Here is a 14,467-nt window from a genome sequence, read left to right on the forward strand (position 1 = left end):
TTAACCGCAAAAGGTATTAGCTTTTAATCTTAAGGAATATATAAGTCTTTATATAATGAGTACGAACTTCCTAAACATTTTTCCTTACTCCAATTTGTGATTAACTAATTTTATAGAACTATTTAACCTCAGAACAAGAGCACATATCAGTAATTAAATTCAAGTTTTCATGTAGGTTGTGTTAGCGAAGTATTTAATCATATAGTTTTATTTTTTAAATACATGTTAAGCTGGTGAGGCGTAGTGTATATGTGAATTTTATTCAAAATTTAATGCGCAACCGCATAATGGACATAAGATGTGAGACTTTAGATGAATTTGCGTGAAGATTGATCTTGATCAGAGGCAGACGACCGAAGAATGCGGATTACACTGCTTAACTGAAGGTGTTGACCTGTGAATAAATAAAAACATTCATTTAAATTTAAATCATTTCATTCATTTGTATAACACTTACAATATCGTCGATCTTCAAGATCGATCGAATCGTCTCCGTGGCCAGGGTGATCGACGAAATACTGACCAGCAGCGGCTGCACAACGTTCTCCGCGAAAATGTCTGTGATGGCGCCCTTGCGCACATTAATACCGGCGTTCTTCTCACCCTGAGCGTGGCGGTTGCGTAGCTCCGTGACCGTGGCAATGGGATTCAAACCGGCGTTCTCAGCCAGAGTGGAGGGAATCACCTCCAAAGCATCGGCAAATGCACGGAAGCAATACGCATCCACACCCTCCACGGTTTGTGCCAATGCGGCTAGCTGCAGGGCCATCTCAATCTCGGGCGCACCACCGCCGACAATCTGGGCGCGCAGCTTCACCAGGCAACGGACGACACAGAGGGCATCGTGCAGGGAGCGAGCAGCCTCCTCGAGCACCAGCTTGTTGGATCCGCGGCAGATGATCGAGACAGTGCGTCCCATGTTCTGAATGCCGGTGATCTTCACAAACTTGTTGGTACCACTGGCCACCTCCTCGACCAGATCGGCACTGGAAAGGTTCTCGGCTGTGAAGTGATCCAGCGAAGCGATCGGTCGGCAGTGCAGGGTCTTGCACACGAACTCAATATCCTCGCGCTCCACATCCTTAACGACCATGCACTTGATCTTGTCCAGGAAATGCTGAGCCAGATCAGAGACAGCATCGCTAGATAAGTGGAGAACTATCAGCACAAAGTGGACAAATAACAAGTAAGCTAAACCTACCGCAAGATAGACTTCTGAACGAGAAGAACATTGCATCCTGACTTCTTGATCTGCTTGACAATGTTCAGGATGTATGAACGCTCCTCCTTGAGCACACGATCCATGGCAGCGTAATCCGATACAATCACATTGTGATCCATCTGTAATTTCGGCATAAATTATAAAAGACAATAAATTGTTAGGATCATAGCGATGTACTCACATCGGTCTTGGGGGCCGAAATGCAGAACTGGATAAGACCGATCTTGGCCTTCTCAATGCGCTTGGGAGCGTTGGATCCGGCAGAGCGGCAGGTGAAGACCAATCCATCGACCAGCTCGGTGTCCTCAACAGTGCCACCCAGGCTGGAGATGACCTTGATGTTCTTGAGATCCACAGAGGTTTCCTTGCCGGGATCCGTAACCTTCAGCACGGCATCCACGGCAATGGGGGCCAGCAGGCTGCTCTGCTGCGACACCACCTTGGAGTTCAACGAGGTGGAGGCGCTCTTGATCAGCGTCTCGCGGTCGTCCAGCTCGATGGGAGTGGACATCTGTTTAAGAATCTCGACGGCCTTGTTCGAGCAGCGCTGGAACGAGTCCGAAATGGCCGTGGGATGCAGACCCTTCTGCAGCAACTTCTCGCACGCCTCAAGCAGAGCTCCGGCAATGACAACCACGGAGGTGGTGCCGTCACCAGCGGCCACATCCTGGGCACGCGACAGCTCCACCAGCATCTTGGCAGCCGGGTGCAGTACATTCATCTGCTTCAGGATGGTGGCGCCATCGTTGGTGATGGACACCTCGCCGTTGCCGGCCTGGATCATCTTGTCCATGCCGCGGGGGCCCAAACTGGTGCGGATAGCATCGGAAACGGCTGGAAAACAGAATTATTTCAATAGGTTATAAATGTATTTTAATATTTCGTTAAAACTTAATGAGAAACTCAGATAAGTGGAATTCGTGTGGTTAGTTTTACACAGCAGCATGACTAATTTACATACATACATACAAAAAGACATATGGTGTTTTATGTGTTAATTCAAAAAATCTACTGTAACTTATCTTAAGAGATAAACAATAAAATCCTTGTAGCGGATAAAAGGGTATTGGGAATAGAGTATTAAAAATCCTCAATTTTTAGGTTGTTTCAATTCATCACATGAGTAATGCGCGCTCTTCTTCTTCTTCCGCCCAAGAAGTTTCCAGACAGCCGGCATCCAACTGCTTTTTCAATAGGCCATTTGGCCGGAAATTCTGATGCACCACTGCTCGGAATTCAGTCACCTCGGTTCTTAGCTCAATAAATAGCACATACGCCAACATTTTGATACAAAAATGTGTTTAATTTTGTTAATTTCCTCGCTTTTTCTCACCTTTGGCCGCCTGGATGTTGGACAAACGCACATCGGTGGGCTTCGACTTGTCCTTGAAGGCCTTGGCCGTTGGCTTGATGTTGACAGCTGCTGCCTTGGGCGCCATTGTAGGGTTAAGTTATAGTTTTTTAACAAAACACAGTTATTCTACAATAAATTCACAGCGATTTACACAGAACACGTTGCTGCGAAATGTTAAGGAAAGTGTGGCCGCACTCGCTGAGCTCAAATATACCGCCAACTTATCGGCATCGATAACATCATCCCTTGTGAATGGCAAATTGGTGTGACCGTATTTTGCGTTGTGACTCGGCTGCTTTATTTACATTGAATTTTTGTTCGATTTTTGAATTTAAAATAAAAATAATGCCGCACGGACACTCTCACGATCACGGCGGCTGCAGCCACGAGGCCTCGGACGTGGACCACGCCCTAGAAATGGGCATCGAGTACAGCTTGTACACCAAAATCGATCTGGACAATGTGGAGTGCCTGAACGAGGAGACGGATGGCCAGGGAAAAAGTGTCTTTAAGCCGTACGAGAAGCGCCAGGATCTGTCCAAGTACGTGGAGAGCGATGCGGATGAAGAGCTCCTCTTCAACATTCCCTTCACCGGCAACATCAAGCTCAAGGGCATCATCATAAGTGGGGCCAATGATGACTCCCATCCAAACATGGTCAAAATGTAAGGAACAAAAGTCAAGGCTGCTTTAATATTACTATATTCATCATATATCTTATTTTTCAGCTTCAAGAACCGACCCAGGATGACCTTTGATGATGCCAGAGCAAAGCCCGACCAGGAGTTCCAGCTGACCCGCGATGCCCGCGGAGAAATCGAGTACTCACCCAAAGTGGTCACCTTCTCCTCCGTGCACCATCTCTCCCTCTACTTTCCCAGCAATTTTGGCGAAGACATAACACGCATTTACTATATAGGTAAGCTCACAACAATCTATGTTTTATCTGTGTTCCCAACTAAAACCAAGTCACTATTCAAAGGTCTTCGAGGAGAGTTCACAGAAGCTCATTACCATGGCGTAACCATATGCAACTACGAATCCCGTGCCAATGCAGCGGATCACAAGGAAAAGGCTTTCGATGGAGTCGGCAGAGCCATCCAATAGGGTTATAGAGATTAAAATTTACAATTTAATTGAGTATCTCTGTAGTGTATATATTTTGTGATCATTTAAGGCAAGAAATGTTTTTGTATTCGCTTAACTTATTGAGCATTTGTATTGCACAGATATTGTGGGCTAAATCATACTAAGTATATTGTGTGGGTGGAATCACATCGGGTCCTATTTTCATGCCCATATTGGGCACTTTATCCGAATGGATTTCAGCCGTGACCTCGGTGAACAGCTTGTCCCACTGCCAGAGATCGTCCTTCTCGTTGAGGCTCTCCTGTGGAACCAGGCAATCGGTGAGGATTGAGAGATCAAAGCCATCCACAGCTGAAAAGGCGTACTGGGAAAGCAAATCGGAATTGGCCTCCTTCAAAACAGCAGATCGTGAGGTGCCAATACTACAAATTACAACTTATTATCGTAGTGAAGAGAAATATAGCAGCTTCTGCTTACGTTGGCGGTTCTACAATCTCATTGAGCATGATTTCGTCCTTGACATCATCCATGTCTGGGATGACGGGAATGTCATCCGTTGGTATGGAATTTGTAGCCGACTTTGTTTGTTTAAAGCGCTCACTAAAATGAATTTTATCATTATAACAGTCGGTGGAAAGTGAAGTTATTGTGATAAACTTGTACTCACTCATCAAAGGAGTTTTTCTTGGACCTAAAAAGATATAGAGCAATCAGTAATGTGCCTAATTCGAGCCTAATCATACCCACTTTAATCCTTTGAGTCCAGAATCCGCCCAGCCACCTGAAATGCGACGAATGGGTGGTCGATGTGACTCGAATTCATTGTTGTATGTGGACGAGGTGGCCGTGTCCGAGGTGGTCGGTGGGGTGCCCGCCTGGACATTCAGCGTAATGTCGATGGAAATGTCCTTGGAGCCCCCAGCCGCCTGGACATCCTCCTCCTTCAGAACATCGCGACTCTTGGAGCGCCGACCCTTCCTGGCCGTCGTCTAGGGTGGCAAATAAATCGAAACTTCAATTTGCATCCATTTAAACAGGGTTACTTACCTTTCTTATGGTCATCTTGAGTTCTTCGGCCCAGTCCATCATCTTTTGTTTACGTTTATCCTCAGCGTTTCCAAGGCAACAAGTGGTCATGGTTACTCCGTGGGAATGTTCAAGTTTACTAATGGAGTTTGCCATTCGCAACGCGATGCGATAGTTTTCAAATCAGTTACCTATCGCCGATGACAGTTGGCGGAGCTTCAAGTGGCCAAAATAAACAAATATTTATTTTCTAATAACGCAAAATGCTGACGGACACGGAAGATGACTTCTTTTTCGAAGAGGATAAGATGTAAGTGGCCATTGAAAGCAATAAATTGCTGCAACACCTACGCCCAGCTCTATTTACGCACAACAATCTGTTGCGATGTGCCGAAAAGTGTCTGTTAAAAATCAATAATTGCCACCAAACTGAAACATATTGTTGGAATCAGGCCAGAACCGCTGCTCATCCAGTTGGATGGGGATGGTGCTCAGGCTGTCCGGCAGCCCAAGGAACGCACGGAGCAGCGAGAGCATGCCTCCGGTTCCGTCGCTCCCAACGAGGCCACCGTTATGCTCTGCTCCCCGGCGGGATTCTCCTGCGATTCCGCATCCGGGGACAGGTTCGGCATCGAGTCCGCCAGTAGGCAGAAGTATGAGTTAGACCGTCTGTAAGTCAACTCCGTTGACCCGGAATCGTTCCCATACTATTTCCTGTGGCAGCTCTGTTTTCTAAGTTCTGGTTTTTATAGTCTTTATCCTGTAGTTTCTACCAAATTAGCTTACTCTTGGTTTTTTATTGATTTTATTCTTTTAAATTCATAAATTGGTGTATTTATATTAATAGTAGCATATACACTTCTTTATTTAACTATTAAAAATTTAATTTTGATTCAGTTGCTGTTTTTTTTTTAATTATTTACTTTTTAAAGAGCGAACACAGTACTATATCCATTTTTTGTATAGTAAGAACTACAGAACTAGAACTAACAAGATTGTTGTTTATTTAGTTTATTAATTCCACCGAAAAAGGACAAATGTGAATTTCCTTTGTAGAGCCTTAGATGCTTATACTTAGGCTAGCTAGTATACAAACTATATTGAATTCGAGGTGTCCTTTGGCTTTCCAAGTCCCATCCTTCGAAAGCGTTAGTATCACGATGCCTTAGAATAAGCTGTCCCGATCAACAGTTTTCCCCATACAGCCCTAGCCAAACTTGATAATAATCCAATGGCCTTGCTAGAACTGGTAACATGGCTAATTAGAAAATCGCACCAATCGAAGTGAGTACGTATGGAAAACTGATATGGAATCACCAGCACATAACCATATATACTTCAAATCATGTAGCACGCGTAGATCACGCTTCAAACTATATTTCAATATCTTAACTTCTTACCAACCTTTATGCAGGGGCATGACTGTCAGCACGAATGCTGTCGTCATTACAAAGGATCAGAGCAACCTGATTGGCATCAGCATTGGGGGTGGAGCACCCATGTGTCCATGTCTGTATATCGTGCAGGTAAGTCTGAAAATCATGAACTCATAAACTCTCACAAAGATCTTTTTGCTGCCATATTCAGCTTGTTTCAAATTTAATTTACAATCTCATTTCTAGGCTGCCTGAGAATCTTTTCTAGCGGTGACCCTTGTTTGCTTCCAGGGATTCGGCGTAGCCTTGAAATTTGTCATTTTGCGTAGCTTAAAGTACTCGCTTCTTTCCCGTGCAAACCAATCGATGGTCTGCTGCTCCAAACGCCGATCCATCCGTATCCTTTTCCTCTCGTCATACACTTGGCGGCGCAGAGCACGCTCCGACGTATGGAGATGAAAAGGTTTTGGATGGGTAAAGGAGGACTTGACAAGCGGCGTAAAGGGCTGCCGGTTGAGGTAGTCCATAGAAGAGCCTGGATTGATTCGGGGCACAAAGTCGGATGTCTTTCGGCTCTGCCTTTGCTTCTTTAGGCGCTTGTTTAAAGCGACCATTGACGTGGCCAGCGTGGCAGGGCATCGGGGCTTCGTCACCGTTTGCAGAGAGTTCAGGTACAGCTTGCGCCTTTCCAAACGACGATGAGATCGCTCGAAATCGGGCACAGGTCTGCTCCGGAACTGAAACGCATTACTTTGCATGTTGGCCTCTCGTTTTAGCTTCTTGCGTTTCTCAGTGTAAACCTTCTGGAATTTGCATACCCTTGGTGTCTGTTTTCTGGTCGTCTTGAGCTTTTTGGGCTTTGCCTGGCTTTGGCCACCACCCGCCTGTGTACGCTTGCGCTGATGCTTTTGCACGTCCCGCTCCTGAAGCGCCGCCTGCAGCCTCTTATCCAACTGGTCGAATCCCGGAATCAACTTGGGTCTCGCATGGGACTCATTGCTTAAATCCTTTACGGACCAATTAAACCAGTTGGTGATGGTCATAATTTGGCTAACCAAATCGGTTTCAGTTGCGAAGGACTAATCTTAAACGATAATTTTGAAACTTAAAGTTATGAGTACTATTTGCTTGGTTTTATAAAAATGTTTACGTTTTGACACAAGTATGATTTACAAACTGTAAACAATAGCTTTCCAAAAAATGCAATGCTATAAATGTCACATCTTGTAAACTCTAGATCTTCGATGGAACACCCGCTGCTCGTGAGGGATCCCTGCAATCAGGAGATGAACTGTTGGCTGTGAATTCGGTGAGCGTGAAGGGCAAGACGAAAGTGGAGGTGGCCAAGATGATCCAGACGGCCACCGACGAGGTGGTTATCCATTACAACAAGCTGCACGCCGATCCCGAACAGGGCAAGACACTGGATATCATCCTCAAGAAGCTGAAGCATCGGATTGTGGACAATTTGTCGAGCAATACGGCGGATACGCTGGGTCTATCCCGCGCCATTCTGTGCAATGATTCGCTGGTCAAGCGACTGGAGGAGCTCGAGGGCACTGAACTGATGTACAAAGGACTCGTAGAGCATGCTCGCCGGATGCTCAAGGCCTACTACGATCTTCTGCAGACATATAAATCCTTTGGGGATTGCTTCACCCAAATATCGGTCCATGAACCGCAACAGCGGGCATCGGAGGCGTTTCGAACGTTTGGCGAGTTCCATCGCACCTTGGAGAAGGATGGCTTGGGCATCATCAAACAGATAAAGCCAGTGCTGGCCGATCTGGGAACGTATCTGAATAAAGCCATTCCGGACACAAAGCTCACGGTGCGTCGCTATGCGGATGCCAAGTTCACATATCTTTCGTACTGCTTGAAGGTCAAGGAGATGGACGATGAGGAACATGGCTTTGCTGCCCTGCAGGAGCCACTTTATCGCGTCGAAACGGGCAACTATGAGTACCGTTTGATACTGCGATGTCGCCAGGATGCACGCAGCAAGTTCGCCAAACTCCGCACCGATGTTCTCGAGAAGATGGAGCTGCTGGAATGCAAACATGCCATGGATCTGAACAAGCAGCTGCGAAGCCTGCTCGAAAGTTTGGCCGAACTTCATAGGAGTTTGGTGGATCGACTAGACTCGCTGCCACCGCTCTTTCCCATCGAAGTGGACTTCAAGGAGACGGACTTTCAGTACAAGTCGAGTACCCTGAAGCCGCAGGAGCTGGACGATGATGAAATCGAGGCCAACAATCATCCGCATTCCACTCCTTCGCAAGTCGATTGCGGTTTCGAGGCTGTCGAACAGCCGGCGGCAATTATAAATGTGGAAGCGGCCAAGGCGTCCGTTGATTCGTCCACCTTACAATCCGCCAGCGAGAACGAAACGTTGCTCAAGGAGCTGGGCCTGTACGATGTGGATCTGCTCTCCAATCCGCAGACCATTAGCAACCAAAAGGACTCCATTGCTGCCCAAAATGATGGCTACGATTTCGACTTGTTCTTGAACCAGGCGACTGCAGCCACCACCAGTTTGGAGCGCGATCTCATGTCCTCGAATGCGGAGGAGATGGACCTGCTACTGCAATAGGCTACTTAGTACAAATATTAAGTAATGTGTTAGATAAATATTAAATGTTTCAGTATTTGGTGTAGATATCAAAAAATATTAAAAGCCTTTCAATTTAATAGTAGCTTAGACTTTCATTTATGTTTTATTTCTGTAAAGTTTAACTTTATGGAAAGCAAATTCTTTGCTCAACAACTGATTTAACTTTTTACCTTTGTACTAGTTTGTTTAATTGATGGAATTTCTTATATACTATGTTGTTTGAATAAATAAGATAGTAAATAAGAAGTCCTGTATTTACAAACTTGCACATTTCGTCCTGTTTTGATTTGTGTAAAATCCTATATTATCTTATGTTAAAGAAACCACATTTTCCACACTCGACTTGTTAGTCCTGCAAAACAGTTTCACGCAGATAGACCCAATTATGGATATTCCACCCAAGACCACAAAGTAGCTACCGTAAACCACGTACTGATCCCGCGGCTCCAGAGCGAATCCAACTCGCTCCACAACCGCAACGGTCAGAATAGTCTGCAGGATCAGACCCACCAACGTATTGATACCGAAGATCAAGCCGAAACTGTCCTCCACCAGATTCTCGGCCACCACGGCACCCGCCACCGTGATGATGAAGAAGAATACGGTGCAGAAAAGCACATAGTTCACGTAGGCCACCCAGATCAACTGCGTCTTGGCGGCATAGATGAGCAGAGCGCCCAGGGCAGCGGCACAGATGGATATGCCCATCATATACGATCCCCGTCGCTTATTGGAGTTCAGCAGGCCCGCCAGAATGGCTCCAATAGCACCCAGCAGCGTGGCCACGGCCTCCACTCCGCCATTGTAAACACTGAGCTTATTCGGTGCCACCTCTTTCCACAGGAACTGGATGTAGGAGATCACCTAGAGGATTTAACATAATTAGTTTATTACACACTTAACTTCTTGCAATAAACGGCCAACTTACTTGAACTTGACCACAGGTGGCCAATGCCCACCATATGCTCCACTGCAGCACGACGGGATTGGAGTAGGAACTAACGAGGTGGTACCACAGCAGGCGGCATGCGTTGGCAAAGGAGAACTTTGGTGAGGTCTCTTCTCCGTCGGCAATGGTAATCTTCTCGGAACCCGCGTAGAAGTAGAGGCTACGCGGCACACTGGGCAGGAACAGGGACACGGCCAGGGAGATTAGCTGCGTGGCCAGCGAGAGGTAGTGCAGCTGCCGGTAATCCATGCTATCGGTGGACACCAAAATCTGGGCAAACAGGCCGCCGAGGAACTTGCCGCTCAAGATGGCAGCTCGCGTGTGGCCCGTGACTACCTGATACTGCTCCTTGTTGACCTTGGCGTACATGTACGTGTAGTAGGCCACCTCAGCGGCCGTAAAGGTGCCAAAAAACACTTGGGCCACCTGCAGCATTCCCACGGTTTCCGTCCAGATAAGCATGGAGAACAGGGTAATGCCAGCCAGTGCCGATAGCACGATAACCGGTTTGTACCTCACCAGATCTGTGATGAGGAACACAATTACCAGCTGGGCCAGCACCGAGTACGTGCCGAAGGGATACACATCCTGATAGATTTGATCCGTCGTCAGGTTGCCATAATCCGAGGCTAGGTACTCTGTGACGTACGGCTCCGAAGGTCGAAACTCCCGGAAAAAGCCAAACGTGCACAGCAGCAGCGAGATCTTCAGCCAGCTCTTCATGTCGTAAATTGCGATACCAGGTGGGCTGTTCGCATGGAGACTCGAAACTCCAAGCTCCAATCCGGCGCCAGTTGTTTCGCCAATTGATAAGTGTCGTAACCAACGCGACGAACGCCAGCCGGCAACTGATCGCGCGAATCAAGAGCGCCTGGTAGCCCATCGCTCTCCGCCAAAGCGGCTACAGTGGTGGCCAGCAGTATTCACCCACAACAACCGGAAAACCAGAATCAGGTGAATTTTAAGGGGTTCAAAAAAAATCATAAGAAAACAGCAACATTCAATATGACAGGCATATAAAATTATTTCCAACGATTACTACAACTATACAATCAACTATATTATCACAAAAAAATATATATTTAATATACTTAAAAAATAAACTATCAACAAATAGTATTATTTTTAGAAGAAAAACGCTATATAAAATATATTTTACATTCAATATTTCAAAAGTTGTTGGAAAAGATATGCACATATGAACTTATATCCAAAGCACTGCAAATTCGTAAAACAATTAATTTAAGCTACTGTTGGGCCATAAAATTCGTATATTGTTTAATATATTTACACACATACATACAAATGTTTAAATCATGCGCCCAAGTTCAATGACCGTTAACTGTTAATGCTAGGGCCACTAAAAAACATAACTTAATATTGATTTTGGTGTTATTCACAAAATTGAACACTTCATATATTTATGGCCGCTACTGTACGAGTATGACCTCAAAAGACCGTGAAATATACATTTATCTACATTCAATTAATTTGGAGAATTTCTATAATTACAACTTGACAAATTTATAGATTTGGTTACAGATCACGGAGCAGTGAAAGTTGTAAATTTTAAATAAGTTTTATTTCGGTAATTGTCGAGTAAGCAAATTTATCGCACAGCAACAAAAATTAAGATTCTTGGATTGTTCCCCATCAATTTATTGACAATTAAGTGACGCATTAATTGGAAATTTGTTGAAAGCTCAACGTTTGCTCTTGATATTCACAATCGAGAGAATGATACTCTTTGAATTTAGAGGTTAAAAATAGAGCATTCAAGTTATCACCGATAGTTCTGCTATAGCCATCTTATCTTTGTAGTCTAATCTGCAGGCACTAAATATGAATTTCAGAACTGTCTAAACACCAAAGTCGACCCTCTAATCGGTTCTACTTTACATAACTTACATAACTACATACATAACTCCGATTTGAAGGCTGATCGAGTGAACAGATTTTGGAGAGCTAATAACATGGTAATTTGTTTAAACAAATTAAGCAGATTTGCTTTCGGTAATCTTATCGTCACTGTTTTGCGGATTCTTCACAATTAATCTTAAAATAGTTCTAAAGTCAAGGTTCCCCTGAGTTGTTTAATCTACTTCCGTTTGAGGTAATCTTCGTAGAGTTTCAACAACTCTGGAGAAGTCCGCGGAGGCACCGCCTTCAAGGCGTGCTCGAAGTCCGTCCACTTGACATCCTCCGCTTCGAAGCTTTGCTCCAGGGCTCTCAGGGCAGCCTCATGGCATACGGCTTGTATTTCTGCACCGGAATATCCCTCCGTCAGCTGCACCAACTTCTCCATGTCCACATCGTTTGATATCGGCATGGCACGCAGTTTGATCTTTAAGATCTCTCTACGTGCTTCACATTGCGGTAGTCCCACGTAGAGAATTCGATCAATTCGGCCTGGACGAAGCAGTGCCTTGTCGATCATATCTGGACGATTGGTGGCAGCGACTATGGTGACATTTTGCAGTGCCTCCACGCCATCCAGTTCGGTGAGCAGTTGCGTGAGGACGCGCTCTTTTACGGACGAACCAGAGCTGGATCCGTCGCCCTCCGAACGCTCGCCACCGATGGCGTCGATTTCGTCGAAGAAAACTATGGCGGGTGCCACCTGGCGAGCCTTTCGAAAGACCTCACGCACCGCTCGCTCCGATTCGCCCACCCACATGGAAAAGAGCTCTGGTCCCTTGATGGACAGAAAATTAAGCTTGCTCTCGGTGGCCAGGGCCTTGGCAATCATGGTTTTCGAGCAGCCTGGCGGTCCAAACATGAGGATACCCCTGGGTGGCTTGATACCCAGGCGTTGGAACTTATCCGCGTGCAGCAGTGGCCACTCGATGGCCTGCTGCATGGCCAAACGTAGCTCGGATTGACCGCCAATGTCGGACCACTGCACATTGGGACACTCGATGAGAACTTCACGCATCGCCGATGGTTTAATGCGGGTCAAAGCCGCCTGTAGATGCGGCATCTGTAGAGGATTCGGTTGCGCCTGCAGCATGGCAGCGTAAACGAGATTTGCTAAGTCTGCTCCCACGTAGCCATGGGTAATAGATGCAACGTGCTCCACTTCCTCATCGCTCAACTGATGCTCCACTGACTTGATGAGGCATCGTACAATTTCCAGCCTTGCCTGAGAGCTGGGTGCACCCAACTCCACTTCATTGTCCAATCGACCAGCTCGCCGAATGCTCGGATGCAGGGTATCAATCTGAGAACTAGTGGCCAGGACAAATGTTTTGCTTCCCTTTAGCTGGCTGGGAGAGCTTAGCTGATCCAGCAGGGATAAGAATGCCAATGAGACGCGCTTGACAAGATCGCTGTTTTCTTGCTTGGGACACAAGTTGTGCACATCCTCAATCAGCAGCAACGTTGGATGCGGATAGTGATTGTAGGCACGCTCAAATATAGCACCAAGTTTCTGTTCCGTTTCGCCCAGGAATTTGCTGTACACTTCGCCGCTGTTTATGCGTATAAGCTGGACATGTCCTTGGCTACGTTCCTCGGCCACTGCGCACATGGCTTCCAGCACCATGGACTTGCCACAGCCAGTGGCGCCATAGAGAAGCAGTCCGCGGGAAACCCTAAGGCCTAAAATATAATAATCTTAAATAGGTGCAATGTGAGTCTTGGTTTACATTTACCTGCAGGCAACGTTCGGAATCCCAAAGCGTACTCCATACTCTCCTCAACCAGTTGCAATTGCCTATCCAGCCCGCCTATTTGGCATTTGGTGATCCTGTGACTTATTTTTTGCTCCTCCTCCTGCTGATTTGCATCGTCGGTTATCAGGTGGAGCTTGGTTACGTTGGTAACCTGGATGAACTGCAAGGGTTTGGAGTCGAGACTCAGACCAGCTAGAGCCTCTTCCACTGTGCTCTGCCATCGCTCCAGGCGAAAAGTCAGCGATTTGTTAAAGAAATTCATGTGGATCAGACTGTCCTTGTAGAATACCCGATTGACCATGTCTCTTTTGAGAAGGGCAATGGCGTCCTGCAGTTGTACTGACTTCAGGGAGGTCTCTGTGGTGTTTACATGCTTCAGGGAAATGCTGGCAGCCGCAGTGAGGCGACTGGGATGCAAGGCAGAGATCTTGAGTAGCTTTCCTCGAAGTTGTGTGCAATGGAGTTTGAAATCTGGTTAAAAGTATGATAATTAGTGCCGAGAACTGTTTTTATAGTGTAAAACACATACCCCCTTCGCTCACAAATACTGTGGTGAGGAATTGCTCTGATGTGGGCCATACAATCCTAACCAGCGGCTGCTCCGCCGTCGATGGAGCTTCCAGCACCACATGTTGTCCAATGTGTAGCTGTGCCAATTGCATCGCACCCTCGGAGACGAAGACTAGCATATTGGCATACTTGGTGGGCAGATCCTTCAGAGACTCCACCTCGAAATTACGCTGTTGAAGACTTCTCGTATAGATTGCTCCACTGCGAACGTACTCCGCCTCAGAATCGGGACCAACATCATCCTGGCTGATGGCGAAGCATAAGCCCTCGTGGTTATCTCTCGCTTTCGAGGGAATGTGGACGCCGCAGGACTCGCAGTGGTACCAAGTAACCTGGTTTTTCTTGCTGCTTGACTTTGGCGGCATTTCGTTGGCCGGTTGCACGTTTTGTTTTCATTGTGGGTGGAAACGTTCGTTGTGAATGGCAAATTGAGCGCAAGCTCTGGCAGATCTTGATCGAAAATAGCTAGATCTTGGTATAGCTAAACAGATAATAATCGTATGGCGTACGGATTGCTTGTTAATATTAATTTCATTGCGTAATATTTTAAATATTCGATAGTTATAAATAATTAAAATTGATTGTTAAAAATA

General features: G+C 46.1%; 7 protein-coding genes across 14 annotated transcripts; 2 read left to right on the forward strand and 5 right to left on the reverse strand.

The window, feature by feature from the left end:
• Positions 1-174: 174 nt before the first annotated feature.
• CCT4 (Chaperonin containing TCP1 subunit 4) lies at positions 175-2,773 on the reverse strand. The gene is made up of 5 exons (NM_135735.3): positions 2,556-2,773; positions 1,404-2,056; positions 1,202-1,341; positions 458-1,142; positions 175-394 (listed from the first exon to the last, which is right to left on the reverse strand). The coding sequence occupies exons 1-5, from the start codon at positions 2,659-2,661 to the stop codon at positions 377-379; spliced, it is 1,602 nt and encodes a 533-aa protein (NP_609579.1). The 5' UTR covers positions 2,662-2,773; the 3' UTR covers positions 175-376.
• A 58-nt stretch (positions 2,774-2,831) lies between these two features.
• CG6153 (uncharacterized protein) lies at positions 2,832-3,778 on the forward strand. 2 transcript variants are annotated; one of them, NM_001169495.2, is made up of 3 exons: positions 2,832-3,241; positions 3,305-3,495; positions 3,559-3,778. In NM_001169495.2, exons 1-3 carry the CDS (start codon positions 2,922-2,924, stop codon positions 3,681-3,683), a joined length of 636 nt encoding a protein of 211 aa, NP_001162966.2. In that variant the 5' UTR covers positions 2,832-2,921; the 3' UTR covers positions 3,684-3,778. The 2 variants fall into 2 exon arrangements, with proteins under 2 accessions (NP_001162966.2, NP_609580.1); NM_135736.4 differs by having other exon boundaries at positions 3,559-3,731.
• IFT43 (Intraflagellar transport 43) lies at positions 3,711-4,827 on the reverse strand. The gene is made up of 5 exons (NM_135737.4): positions 4,713-4,827; positions 4,413-4,654; positions 4,333-4,356; positions 4,143-4,265; positions 3,711-4,087 (listed from the first exon to the last, which is right to left on the reverse strand). Exons 1-5 carry the CDS (start codon positions 4,749-4,751, stop codon positions 3,826-3,828), a joined length of 690 nt encoding a protein of 229 aa, NP_609581.3. The 5' UTR covers positions 4,752-4,827; the 3' UTR covers positions 3,711-3,825.
• A 44-nt stretch (positions 4,828-4,871) lies between these two features.
• Positions 4,872-8,756, forward strand: PICK1 (Protein interacting with C kinase 1). 5 transcript variants are annotated; one of them, NM_001298952.1, is made up of 4 exons: positions 4,872-5,001; positions 5,144-5,362; positions 6,106-6,217; positions 7,305-8,756. In NM_001298952.1, exons 1-4 carry the CDS (start codon positions 4,955-4,957, stop codon positions 8,658-8,660), a joined length of 1,734 nt encoding a protein of 577 aa, NP_001285881.1. In that variant the 5' UTR covers positions 4,872-4,954; the 3' UTR covers positions 8,661-8,756. The 5 variants fall into 5 exon arrangements, with proteins under 5 accessions (NP_001285881.1, NP_609582.3, NP_723766.1 ...); NM_135738.3 differs by lacking the exon at positions 5,144-5,362; NM_165018.2 differs by lacking the exons at positions 4,872-5,001; positions 5,144-5,362 and adding an exon at positions 5,675-5,979 and having other exon boundaries at positions 6,043-6,217.
• Positions 6,265-7,162, reverse strand: CG5781 (uncharacterized protein). Its single transcript, NM_135739.3, has one exon. The coding sequence runs from the start codon at positions 7,108-7,110 to the stop codon at positions 6,310-6,312; it is 801 nt and encodes a 266-aa protein (NP_609583.1). The 5' UTR covers positions 7,111-7,162; the 3' UTR covers positions 6,265-6,309.
• CG17036 (uncharacterized protein) lies at positions 8,757-10,585 on the reverse strand. 2 transcript variants are annotated; one of them, NM_135740.3, is made up of 2 exons: positions 9,610-10,483; positions 8,757-9,545 (listed from the first exon to the last, which is right to left on the reverse strand). In NM_135740.3, exons 1-2 carry the CDS (start codon positions 10,351-10,353, stop codon positions 8,991-8,993), a joined length of 1,299 nt encoding a protein of 432 aa, NP_609584.1. In that variant the 5' UTR covers positions 10,354-10,483; the 3' UTR covers positions 8,757-8,990. The 2 variants fall into 2 exon arrangements, with proteins under 2 accessions (NP_609584.1, NP_001285882.1); NM_001298953.1 differs by having other exon boundaries at positions 8,842-9,545; positions 9,610-10,585.
• Positions 10,586-10,787: 202 nt separating this feature from the next.
• CG5776 (uncharacterized protein) lies at positions 10,788-14,290 on the reverse strand. Of its 2 annotated transcripts, none has more exons than NM_001273491.2 (3): positions 13,834-14,290; positions 13,284-13,775; positions 10,788-13,230 (listed from the first exon to the last, which is right to left on the reverse strand). In NM_001273491.2, the coding sequence occupies exons 1-3, from the start codon at positions 14,237-14,239 to the stop codon at positions 11,729-11,731; spliced, it is 2,400 nt and encodes a 799-aa protein (NP_001260420.1). In that variant the 5' UTR covers positions 14,240-14,290; the 3' UTR covers positions 10,788-11,728. The 2 variants fall into 2 exon arrangements, with proteins under 2 accessions (NP_001260420.1, NP_609585.1); NM_135741.4 differs by having other exon boundaries at positions 11,268-13,230.
• Between the last annotated feature and the right edge of the window lie 177 nt (positions 14,291-14,467).

Source organism: Drosophila melanogaster, chromosome 2L, assembly GCF_000001215.4.
Source record: "Drosophila melanogaster chromosome 2L".
NCBI classification, from domain to species: domain Eukaryota; kingdom Metazoa; phylum Arthropoda; class Insecta; order Diptera; family Drosophilidae; genus Drosophila; species Drosophila melanogaster.